The 12,919-nt window shown below is 39.9% G+C and overlaps 1 protein-coding gene across 11 annotated transcripts in view; it reads left to right on the plus strand.

The window, feature by feature from the left end:
- Positions 1 to 12,919, plus strand: part of PARD3 (par-3 family cell polarity regulator) — a 444,439-nt gene that overhangs the window by 266,771 nt on the left and 164,749 nt on the right. For all 11 annotated transcript variants that reach the window (XR_009275724.1, XM_058819864.1, XM_058820106.1 and 8 more), the window contains 3 exons: positions 1,686 to 1,874; positions 2,342 to 2,512; positions 12,470 to 12,620. Coding sequence is in view for 10 of the 11 variants with exons in the window: in XM_058819864.1 (XP_058675847.1) it covers positions 1,686 to 1,874; positions 2,342 to 2,512; positions 12,470 to 12,620 (511 nt within the window). In the remaining variant the exon portion in view is untranslated. The remainder of the gene's footprint in view (positions 1 to 1,685; positions 1,875 to 2,341; positions 2,513 to 12,469; positions 12,621 to 12,919) is intronic.

A 12,919-nucleotide genomic window follows, 5' to 3' on the forward strand; every position in this document is an offset into this window, starting at 1 on the left:
ACCACTGTGCTTAGTTATAAGCAAAAGGAGTGTAGTGCAAAGGGAAGGGCTATGAACACATGAAGGTTCACGCTTTTAACAAGTGGGAAAAGATGAAACTCCTGTTTTTCTTCCCTCAGCTGTCGCAGCTCTCTCAGCAGTCTGACTGCCTTCCCATGTGACATTTTTGCACTGCATTTCTAGGTCAATGGTGACACAACTAGCATGCTTGTGCCCAAATTGATCATCTCAGTCTGCTGTACTCCACATGGCTTTCACATCTATCTTTGCCATAGGCTGTGTTTGCATTTCCTCAAGTCTTAAGAAACAGGGACAGCTCAGCAGGCACACGTTAACTTCTCATACGTGTTCTCACTCATATGAGTGAGCTTTGCAAATAGATCAGTGATGTGGGAAAAGTTGGCATAAAATCAGTGTCAGAAACAGAGGTGACATGTTGCTAAGATTATGAAAATTTGGCCAGATTAATTCTTCTAGAGAAGAACTGCTGATGCTGGACATTCGTGTGCACCTTCGGCTGTATGTTCTCTTTCTCCTTCATGCGGGTGAATAAAACCCCAGCATGGTCGGGTTCACAAGCAGAGAATCATGCCTTTAAGGACATGACTTTTTTTGTTAATTGATAGAGTTATAACCAAAAGTGGTTATAACCACTTTATTAGATTTAAAAGAGGATCAGAAACAAGTGAACAGCATCTACTGTAAGATATAGGGCTGGTGAACAGCCTGTCCCTCCCATTCCTCCCTTTGGCAGAAGTCTCTTGAACATGAACACTGCTCCTCAGAGCGTGGCCACTTTCATTCCTGGGTGTTGTGCTCATGCTGCTGCCCCAAGAGTGTCACTGCTCTGTGTGGACACTGCCAGGTCTCTGGTCCCAGCCTGCTGCCACCCTGCATTTGGCAGGAGGTGAAGTGTGAGGCCAGTCACCTGTGCTTATGTGGCTTTTGGATGCATGGAAAGGTGGCACTGAGCAGCTCCTTGCTGGCAGCTGTGGCAGGCCTGTGACTGTAATTCAGGGTAATTAAAGCCTGGGATTTTCCCAGCCAGGCTAAAAGTGGGTGTTGAGGACAATGATCCAGAGAGGTGGGTAAGAGGACAGAGGTGAAGGGCAGAGCTGGGAAAAACAGGAAAAGTGGCACTCAGAGCTGGAGTTAGCCTGACAACACCAGAGAGATGTGCTTTTGCAGATCTCAGATGTGTAGTTTTCTGTTTTTTCCTATCACAGATAATTTTAAATAAAATGAGGTGAACAAGTAATTTTTCAATTTAATTTTCTTGAACTTAGTTTCTCCCTAGGACTGCAAAGCTCCATAGATGATGGTACTTTAAAAATTCTGGAGGTTTGCAAGTAGGAAAATATTTCTGATAAAGCTCTCTTTTGGCTAATGAAATAGCAGCTTACATGTGAGTTAGTATTGATGGCAGATTCAGTAATGACATGTGATGCAATTACTTTACTAGAGAGAGAAGCACTTAGACACATATTTAAGATATTTCTGAACCTAGGCATCAGCTGGAGGTGATTGAAAATACACTATTTCTGCAGATTTCTTCACATAATTACTGTGGAAAATATTGTGGCATTGTAGTAAAAAGCAGAGAGTTTTGAATGCTAATAGCTGTAGGGAGAAGAGAATTCCCAGAGAAATGCTGTTCTATAATCCCACGCTAATCTCCCCAACAGAAAGCAGAGGAAGAGGAGCTTGTCCTCACACCTGATGGCACCAGGGAATTCCTCACTTTTGAAGTTCCACTGAATGACTCTGGGTCAGCTGGGCTTGGCGTGAGTGTCAAAGGTAACCGGTCCAAAGAAAACCACGCTGACTTAGGAATCTTCGTCAAGTCCATCATTAACGGTGGAGCAGCATCCAAGGTGAGAGGGAATATCTGTGTACTTTGGTCTTCCTCAGTTTTCCATAATAAGTTATTTTGAAAATATCCATAGATCAAAGAGGAATGAGCTCTCTAATGTTCACCAATTAAACCATCAGAGGTAACATTTTGATTTCTACTCGCATGTTTGGATGTCCCAGGATTTAAACAGCCCTAACAGATTCGGGAAGGAATGAGCCATCTCTGGTGCAGTTCCATTAGTATGCTGTTTGAGCAAACAGATTATGATAATAGCTTTCAGTGCAAATCTGTAATTGGAATAGACATTTCCTATAGTGGCTGCAATGGAAGCTATTATTGCAGTGTTCATTTCCCCATAAACCCTTAGGACTAAGTATAGTTGGTTGAATATTTTTCTTTTGATTTGGGTTTTTTTTATTCTCTCCAGTAGACAAAGCTTCCTTTGTGTGTGTTTTATGTTACTATCTATAATTTTTACATTTCCAGGATGGCAGGCTTCGAGTGAATGATCAACTAATAGCAGTTAATGGAGAATCATTATTGGGCAAAACAAATCAAGATGCTATGGAAACCTTAAGGAGGTCCATGTCCACTGAAGGGAACAAACGAGGAATGATTCAGCTTATTGTGGCGAGGCGAATAAGTAAATGCAATGAGGTAATAAGCTTTTGATATTGGGATTGGCAATTTTCACTTCTGAGGTATTTGTGTTTACAGGAGATGTCATGTTTCCTCTGGGAGTTGAAAAATAATATCTGAGAAGCTAAAGAAAGAGAGAACTACAGAATTATCTGAATTTCAGTGTTAGACATGCTAACGTTATTACTGATCAATAAAGTTTTTCTTTCGAGAATTTTTGTCAATGAAAAACAGGAAACACTGAATAAAACTATATTGATTTTGTAATTGGATCTCACTGTTTATGTGATTTTTGTTCAGCGGAGTTTTTTATGGAGGTCTGTTAGATCTTTCATTTATAGACTTTGTGTTAGCTGACTTGTTTCTTTGTCACTTCCAGTTTTTTAAATGAGAGTAGAGCTCTTATATTTCATTATTATATTTTATCTAAGCAAAAGTTTCATGTGTAGATTCTACAAAACTTTGTCTTGGCCTTAATTATGGAGGAGGTTGAGCTACTGAATTCAGGGTGAAGTGGTGATTCTTCTGATGATTTGTGACTTCTGTCTTCTCTAGTGCAATATTAATTTGTTGACGTTTTGAAATATATTCATGATTTCAAATAGTTTATCTTCAATTTATTGTAAATAATGCTATATACTAGGAATATATGGGCATATAATGAGAAGGACTGATGTTGGGGGAGAACTGAATTAGACTCAGAACAAATTGAAGAAAGGACTGAGTTAAATAGGATACAGCTGAATGGCATGTCAGAAAAGCATCTCTTCTTTAGAAATCTAAAAGTCAATTCTTTCATTCTTGCTAAAATAGTAAGGTCTTATCAGGAATGTTATTTCTTGATCATCATGCTTCAAAAACGATGTGCACAAATTGGTTTAGTATCACTGCTCCTGCCTAGGGGAAAAAAGGAATGGTTTACTTTTTAATGCATAAATCTAACCTTCAGAAAAAATCAGTCCATAGTCTATTACAAAGTCATGTCTGAAAAAGACACTGGGCTTTTTGAAAGTGTTAAACTCCTCTTGATTAACTGCTTATACAAAGTTTCTATACACATGCATGTTTATATATGCACACTGCTAGAAAGCCAACTTGGATTGCTGCAAGCATGTCTTGCTTAGTGTTGAAGGAATTCTGACCTTTGTATGTGGTGATGTCCTTATCTAGGCCTCATTCAGAGTGTCCTTTGGAGACTGTTCCTTATTTTTACCCAATTTCCAGTTTGTAGAGGCTACTACATGTTATTACATAAAAAGGGTGAAATATTTTAGACTATTTCTGTGTTTAATTTTTTTTTTAAGAATATAGAAGATGATCCCTTTTCTCCTAGTGAAAGTCTTCTCGACTGAATTAATCCAGACAGTGTTTGTAAACACAAGGGAGGTAATCCAGCAGTGATGAAACAAAGACATTTCTCCTTAAAACCAGAGTATTTTTTACTCATTCAAGAGTAGCTTGGTCCCCTATATCTGCTTGACATTTAGTATGATTTATTTTGCAGAAATCAGGTGCCAAAAGCAGCACAGCTGGCTGCAATATATGTGCTTCAAGATAAAAGCACTGATTGTGGAAACAGATTTAGATACACTGAAATGTACCTGCACAAGGGCAGGATAGGCCCTTCTCTCTGGGCCTCCTTTACAGTTTTTTGTGCGTTTTCCCAACTCTTTAAGAAGCTGGCAAGATCAGCTATAATGATTAGGAAAGCATTGATATGTCACTATTGCTGTAGTAATCATCTCTACAAAGTAATTTTTGTAAGTAATTTTTCCTAGGAATTATTGCTTTTATCACCGTTATCCAAAGGAAACACGATGTCAATACTGTTTGCATATTTTAATATGATGAAAGGATGACTTGCATGGATATAAAGCTGTTTACCTGCTGAGCTTGCAGTATGCAAGAAGTCGCTTTTCTGTAAGTCTTACAACGCCCAGACTTCAATGAAATGAAAAGCAAAGAGTTTTTTTCTTGGTATTTTGCAATTAAACCCTATATCCTCTTTCAAGAATGTGACCAATTTAAGCTTTAGATATTATTTAGCTGATGTAACACTGATAAGCTGTGATAATGTTATTTTTGAATGTTGCAGGAATACCATATATGAGTATGGAGTTCAGTCAGCTCAGTCCCTCAGTAGTGGCTGTGGGGCCTGAGAACAGGCTGGAGACAGCATCTCCTCAGTGGCTGGGCTTGTCTTGGCTATATTATGCTTAATTTAGCAACACAGATTGCTTAGAGATGCTGGTATGCCAATTTTCCCCTTGGAACATTCCAGTAACAACCACCAGGAAAGATTTTTAGTATTAGAACACAAAAAGAAATGACATTTGACTGGCAGCAAATTCAGGAGCTTGCAGATTAGAAGCAAAAGCATAGAAAGGGCACACCCTTATCTTACTAACTCCCACCTTTTATCACCGTAGAAGCACAGAATCATTTTAGAGTAAAGACTACGGACTCCAACCATTAACCCAGCACTGCCAAGTCCACCCCTAAACCATATTGCCAAGTGCCACATCTACACATGTTTAAAAGGCCTGCAGGATGCAGCCACTTCCCTGGGCATCCTGATCCAAAGCTTGACTCTACTTTTCATGAAATATTTTACTTAACATCCAGTCTAAATCTTCCCTGGCACAAGTGGTGACTGCTTCCTCTTGTCCTATCATTTTTTACCCGGGAGAAAGCACCAACACCCACCTGTCTAAATGCTCCTTTTAGGGAGCTGTAGAGAGGAAAAAAAGTCTCTCCTTAGCCTGCTCTTTACTCCAGGCTAAATGCCCCCAGCTCCTCAGAAAGGGGAGTTTACTGGTTTAATTAAATATAAAAAGAAATGTTCAGCTTTTGAGAAAGTATTCTCAAAATTCTCTGTTTTCTATGCTCTTCTCCCTCTTTTTGTTTTTCAAAGGAGTCACCATAAGAAACCAGCAGATAAAAATATCCTGTTAAATTGATTTCTTTCCTTTGTTGATTCAGCGTCATATGTTTCCACTTTGTAGACAAAAACATAGCTTTGTTTGTTGTTAGTCTGAACTACAGTTAAGTGGAGCTGGTTTGGTGTTATTCCATTTTGTGTGTCACCAAGAACAGTGTTCACTCTGCTCTGGTCCAGTATCCTGTGAGGTCAGGTCTTGGCTGATTCCCTGCCACACCATGGAGCACCCACAGGTGCCTCAAAAGGGAAATCCATCTGATGGGTGGTAATGCCAATGCAGAAATAATTGTGCTAAACATCTGGATGATAAAAGCAGCTGCTCGCTGGATGATTAAAATATCCCGCAACAAAATAACAGCAAAAAAACCCCAAAAAAATCCCAAGCCTTTTTTTCCCCCTGCCTTCATGTCCAGCAATTGTTTTGCATTTGTGAAGTCAGTCTGACTTCCTTTGAGATAGACTACACAGTCTGCTTCTTTCTTTGGTAAAACTGAGTTTGAATTGGATTTTTAAGGCAGTTAGTGGTATGAAACTGTTCTTTTGGTTTTAATGTCAATTTTCATAATCACCCCTCAGAATTGCTGAGGAGGGAGAATTAATTTTGCAGCACGATTCTGCAGATTGTTGTTTCTGCATGTTTCAATTTATACCACAATTTTTGTGTACTTTTTGTATTTTGTTTGCTGTCTAGAAGTGAGTGACAGAACCTCCTCTGTTGTCCTGGGTTGAGAGAGGCAGAAGAGTTGCTTCTGATCTGCTGCAGGGGCACTGTCTTTGTCAGAGAGTTTTCTTTGGCTTCTTGAACATGAAACTGTTTCAAAACTTTGTAAAGTGACTTTGGATACTCCTTTCCCATGCCATCATTATTCTCAAACAGCTTCACAAGTTCTCATGTTGTAAACTAAGCCTTCAGAGCAATTGTAGCAACAATGTAAATGTACATAAATACCATAGAAGTATTATCTTTACTTCAGAGAGGCAGGGAGGAGATAATTTATATCACCAACCCTTCTATAACTGTAGTCAAAGGAGACCACAAACTTCCCAGAAGGTTAAAAGAGATTTTTGTGCTGCTGTGGTTTTGCTGAAGATTTGCCTCTAGGAAGAATTTTCATTGACTCACCAGAAGATAGTGTGTAATCCATCCAGGTTTTTGAGTGAATTGTCTTGTAGTAAATATTGATATAAGCATGGAGTGTTAGTTATGAATGCGTCTAAGCCAAATCTATGCATCTGAGGTTTTCTTCTGTTTGCATTATGTCTATACAGAGTACAGCAATGTAGAATTCTGCAAGCTGCACTACTACAAACCTTGCAAAACTGTGTTTAATAACTCTGCCACTCCAGATAAAAACAAACATGAATACTTGATGGACACTGTTATATTAGTGTAACAAAAACATTTAATTTGGGATTTGGCTATATCTGAGGTTCCTTTGCACCCCATTTAAAAAAGGTTAAACATTCTGTTCTATTCTGTGTTTTTAGCTTCCAGCCTTGCTTGTTAACGTATCAAGTTTCCTACATAAGCATGGAGAGACTCTTTAAGACACATTTCCAAAGCTGTGAAAACAGTGGGAAAAATGGAGAGAAAAACAATAATATTGACTTGATATTCATATATGGCCAGTTTTTAACACCTCATTTTTCAGAAGAGGCAGCCATCAGCTTTTTAGATCTTTAACTTAGGTTTGAAATTTTTTAAATTGCTCAGATTGAAGGAGAAGCAGTGGAGTTCCTTGTGCTGTGTTGTGTTAATTAGTGATGCTGTTGTGATTAGCCTTTATGGGCAAACAGCTGGCGGCTGCATCACCAGAATGTGCTCAGCACTCAGGCACAACTGCCAGGCACATCTTGCAGCTGGTGTGTGCTCCGTGTGCTGATTCAAGAAAATAAAGGTAATTGTCACTTTTGGAATCTTGTGCTTTGCAGTCTTGCAGCCTGGACAGCTTAGAAACACAGATTGCTTGTCTGCACTCTGTTCATGTCACAGACAGGCAGCACTTGTCTGCCATTAAGTGAGAGAGCATCACCATTTTCCTCAAAATGAGAAATCTCAAGGGTTTTTCTTGTTTAGACCTCCCCCCTACTTTTTTTTTTCTTTGACAGAATGAATATTTTGCCAAACCTGCCTGAAATGAAGGTTTGCAAATGATTTGCAGATCCCCAGATTTCTTCATGCATGTCTGTTCATTTTTTTTCTCCCTTTGAAAATAAGCAAACTGTGAAGCAGAGTCCTGATTTCAGACTGTATAAGAACCTCATCATTCATGAAATAAATTGACTGATAGATCATTGAGAGTTTGCAAATGAGTAGTTTCATTACAAAAGAAACAAGCAAGCATTTTTTCTTTTCCAGTGTGTGTGCAAGTATAAAATATTCAGCATCATTTTCCCCTGCATGCATTGCCGAGTTAGCTACATTGAAATGTAGGTGACAGGTTTGTTTTTTCTTTCTCACTAGATTAGTCTTGTGATGACCTTTTGGAATTTAACTGTCAAAAAGTCTTTAGCATCTCCTCCAAACACAGTGATTTCCCTGTTCATTCCCGTCTCCAACTCATTGATAAAGCTGTTTATCAACTTAAGCTATTCCCAGCTCTGATTCCTAGGGGAATCTACAACTCTTCTCCATCCTGAAGATCAATCTTTGTGTCCAATTCTTTGGCCAGTTTTCAAGCCAGAAAATGAAAATTTAGTCCAGTCCTATGAAAACTTAGTTTCTTTAATGCCTTTGATATTGATGCCTTGATATAGTCGAGTAGTATTTTAAATGTATCTGTGTTGGAAAATGAAGCTGTAGTATTTTGGACATCTTAACCACAGTGCACAGATAAGAAGGAAAGGAAAAGGAGAATAATTCTGTGTGACAGAAAGCTTCAGCATTCTGGATGTGGCGTCATATATAGCAAATTTGTGTACTGACTTCTTTAACATCCATAATGCTTGCTTTCCTATATTTGCACAATTTATTTTTTGAAGGAAAAATGGAGTCTGATTCTTGCTTCATTAAAAAAAAGAGATTGTTTATGCTTTGAATATTTTGGCACTCTTCTTGTGCATAAGTCTTTTTCATATTTATGTACATAACTTCAAATAGGATGGATGGTGGTGTTTAAGTAAAAGGGACTGCATTATTTGTCCTTTTATCATCTAGATAAGCAGCAGCTGGGCTAGCTGGTACAGACAGTACTTTAGCAAACAGCTGTTTTTTATCTGAATGGCAAAGGGTCAGGGTAGAGCCTTTTTTTAGTTAAAAAAAATTTATCTGGCTTTTTTAATTTAAGAGAATGGATAGAAAAGGAGCTACAGGCAATCTGTAGCATGGGAGGTTTTATTGCATTTTTACAAATAAGATCATTTAGTACAGGTCAGTGCTAGGATCCAGAGAGGGAGCTCTCTCTTTTCAGTCTAGAGAGAAGAAAAATCAGGGGATCTTTACCAGTCAGTGTCTATAAATACCTGATGAAAGTAATAAGAAGTAATAAAGAATACTGATCCAGACTCTTCTCAGGGCTACCCAGTGCCAGGACAAGAAGAAACAAGCACAAACTGAAATGCAAGAAATTGCTTTACGCATAAGAAAAAAGAAAATCCTTCTTAGAGGTCAACACTAGTGCAACTTGCCCTGAGAGGCTGAGGAGTCTCTGATCTTGGAGATATTCAAAACCCAGCTGGGCAGGGCACTATGCAACCTGCTCTTGCAGACCCTGCTTTGGGCAGGAGGTTGGATTCAATAATCTCCAGTGGTTTAATCCACCCTCAGTTGTTCTGTTACTCTGAAATGGCACACCAAGGGGTGCTCCAGCAGCTGTTGACAGGGGCCAGTTGCCACTTGGATTCTTTCCTTGCCAAGCCTTTAATGAAGCCAGCAATTTGTACAGCTTTGTTTATGTTGCCCACTCTTTGTCAGTCCATCAAATCAAATTATACCAGATAGCACTGAGAGTGGCTAATAGAAGAAACTAGAATGTGTAATTCCAGCTCTTTATTGGAAACACATCATGAAGAACAAGTCTGTTTGAACTGCAGTCTTGCTTTGGACTGTTGGACTGTTTGTCCTGCCCACAACAACAGTTTGCAAATTCTATGTTTCTTTTCTTGCACAGACTTTCTGTTAACGATGTAAGGAAAAGGCGTTTTTGGTTTTTTTGTAACCACCAGTTGTCTAATTTTTGGTGTTTTATAAAAGGCATTGTATCTTCTGTAAAATGTTTGTGTTGCTGGCTGTCAATGCCTTTGTTTAAACTCATCTTTTGAGATGCTAATTAAAAATTGATAAAGTTTTACTCGTGGAAATTATGAAATATGTGATTCACTGTACAAAACAAGGCCATATAAATGCAACACTCCTTCTATTTCTTTTATTTACCCCGTGCTTTACTGTATTACCAGGAATGAATTTCTATATATTTTTTTGCTTCTGAACCATCTTCTTGCCAGTGTCTTTCAGAAAATCTCTTGAGATCTTTCTACAAATGAATCTGAAAGTTGATGGCTTGTCACACAAAGGACTGTGTGATATTGCTCACTAAAAGCTGGACACTTGTTACATAAAGTCATCAATATAGCACTGGGAGAATAAATCCCAAAGCACTTTGATATTTTCACACCTTATTTAAAGGCAGTGAAATAAAGGGTAGTTCATAATTTAGTACCTTTATCATGCAAGTTTAAGCTCTCAAGCAGTCTAATGTTGCTATGCTCTTTTTTCATAAAGTGTTTCAGAAGTTAACATTTTTCAAATGTGCCTTAGATTCCTTTATAAGAGAGTCTACAAATACTGTTTAATTTACTTTTTAGTAAAGCTGTCAGTTGTAATCTGCAATTTAAAAAAACTAATAAGACAAATCCTCATTTCACAATTTAAACCTTATTGAGTCTAATTCACTTGCACTGCAAGTTTATTATTCTCCTGCAGCTTGACGTGCCTCCAATTGTAATTGTGTTGACCCTCCGATGCAGTAAATCTCCCTGGTGCTTATCAAACTGGGAGAGATAAGTCTACAGTTTGGAACTTCATTAAATATCTCATTTATATTAAACAGATGATGGCTTTGAACAGAAATAATAATTTTTACAGAGCCTGAGACTTCCCGATCGCGGTCTCCTTGACCGCAGCGCGACGTTTCCCAGCCCTCCGCGCCCCGGGCGTCGCGCCAGCGCCCACGGGTCAGGAGTCATCCACCAACAGGCTCACTTCAAAGCCTCTGCTGGGGACAAAGCCCAGGGCTTTGTAGCCCTTGAAACAGATTTTTAGAACTTTTACATAGCATACATTTCTTAGTCGTCTGGGGAGTGTGGGTGGAGTGATTAATAATGGGCAGCTGTTTCAAAAAGAAAAAACAACCAACATGTTGCTTGTTATTGTAATTCCTGAAACTATGAACTACTCCTCTCGTGCTTGTTTGGAGATCAGTCATAAGCATTTCCAGTGGCTTTAAATAGTTTGCAGCATGCTCAGTATCATTGAGTATCTGGTCCCCACTGTATTTCAATATGTATGAAATAAATGCTGTGGGATTTGTGTAAGGACACTGCTTTTAAGATTTAACTATTTGCTTCAATATGAAGAGGCATGTTGGTGAGAAGAGCTAATGCTTTGATATCTAAGTTCATACTACTTTTCTACAAAATACATCTTTTTTTTTAAATAGTTATTTACTTTTTGATAGAGCTGAATTCAGCTCACAATGTTCAGGTGAATTGGTTTAATGGTCTTGGCAAAGTGTCTTGGTGGCATTACTGAGAGGACAGCAGGGTGCTGGAGGCCAGGTGAACCAAGAGCTTTAGGGGCAGCAGGAAGGCTGGATGGCATGAGGATTGGGCCGTGGTTGGGGAGTCTTATCTCTGCAGGGAGCAACTGGGCCCTGCTACACAGGGCATGCACAGTGACCTGTGAATGCCTTAGGTACTCATTGTTCTCATTCCTGGGGGCTGTGCTGATGGCAGAGCTGTGGCCGATGAGGTTGCTAAATCCAGGTAGATGATACCAAATTATTTTCTTTGCCTCTCTTGGGTGCTGTGTTCCCCTGAAATCTGATTCTCTGGGACTCACCAAGGAGAACTTGACTTTTTCCTGTCCTCTGGAAAAATCTGAGAGGCCACTGTAAGAAAGCAAGGGATGATCAGTTTCTGCAAGCAAAGGCTGGGCTGGGAAGATACTCAGGCAGTCTTCTGAAGGAGAGCAGCTGGGGTGGGCAGGAGGCTGTATATGCAGCCTTTCTCTTTCCTGTGCACGTGGCCAAGCAGCCTGTGTCCGTCCTTCCACCACATACTGCATCTCTCTTGTGATGCCCTGGAGAGTCTGGCCTCAGTTGTGGTGGCAGAGACATGTCAGTCCCAGGGGTTTGAGGGCTGGGGTGGAGGACACCCTGGGTCTTGCCAGTTCTGCTTTTGTGTCTCTGCCTGGATGCTGCAGCAAGACATTAGAGGAGCTTCCAGGCTGAATGAAGCATGTAAGACCTTTTTACTCTGCAGTCAGGAAAGACAGAGCAAAGAACTCAATTTAAGAATAAAATTACGGTGAAGTCTGACAAGTTTTATGTTTTTTCTTTTGTTCCTAACTACAAAACTTGGGAGTGTGATGATTTCATTTGAAAGGAAGTTGCACCACTGTGGCAGCAGCAGCCCAATTCCAAATGAGAGTTCCTGTTCCATGCTCCTGACAAGGGGCTTGTTGTGTTCAGCTGTCAGTGTGCAGAAGATGGCCCAGCTGTCTGCTGATGGTATTGGAAACAGCCCAACTGTCTGTTTAAGAAATTATCCAACAAAGAGACACCAAAATGGAATGGGGTTTTTTCACCAATTTTCTGCTGAAGGATTTGAAATTTGACAGGACACCATGGGGGGTGCAGTGTAAAGGGGTTGGAAGTTGGTCATTAGGCAGAGCTGTCATTGCAAATTATCTCTGTCCAGCATGAGAAGTTCTAGCTCATTTGGTGCTCAGACAGGTCCGGGCCTCAGGCAATTTGTTACAGTTCCCCCATGTGGTTAAGGGGACCCCAGGCACTAATTTTCCCCTCTCTTTGCAGTTGGAATCACCTGGGAGCCCCTCTGGGCCAGAGCTGCCCATAGAGACGCTGCTGGATGACCGGGAGCGGAGGATTTCCCACTCGCTCTATGGCGGCATCGAGGGTCTCAGCGAGTCCCCCACAAAGAACGTGGCACTGGGCAGGATAATGGGTGAGTCAGAGCAGCTCTGCCAAGTGGGGCATGGTTTATTTCTCTCTGTGATTCACTGAAGAGTGGTTAATGTGTTATGTGGGAATTGGGAACATGGAGGTTGCACTGACCAACTTAAAACGTGCCTTAAAATTGTTCTACACAAGCCTTCTGGATAGTTAATGTGAAGAAGAAGGTAAAGTGGGACTCTAAAGTGAATTTTGCATCCTGTGACAGGTACAGAATGAATAATAGTAGAATTTAACATGGTCTTTCAATGTCTGGTTTAGGACAATAAATAATTGGTCGGTCTAGGCTCC

Source organism: Ammospiza caudacuta, chromosome 1, assembly GCF_027887145.1.
Source record: "Ammospiza caudacuta isolate bAmmCau1 chromosome 1, bAmmCau1.pri, whole genome shotgun sequence".
Lineage (NCBI taxonomy): Eukaryota > Metazoa > Chordata > Aves > Passeriformes > Passerellidae > Ammospiza > Ammospiza caudacuta.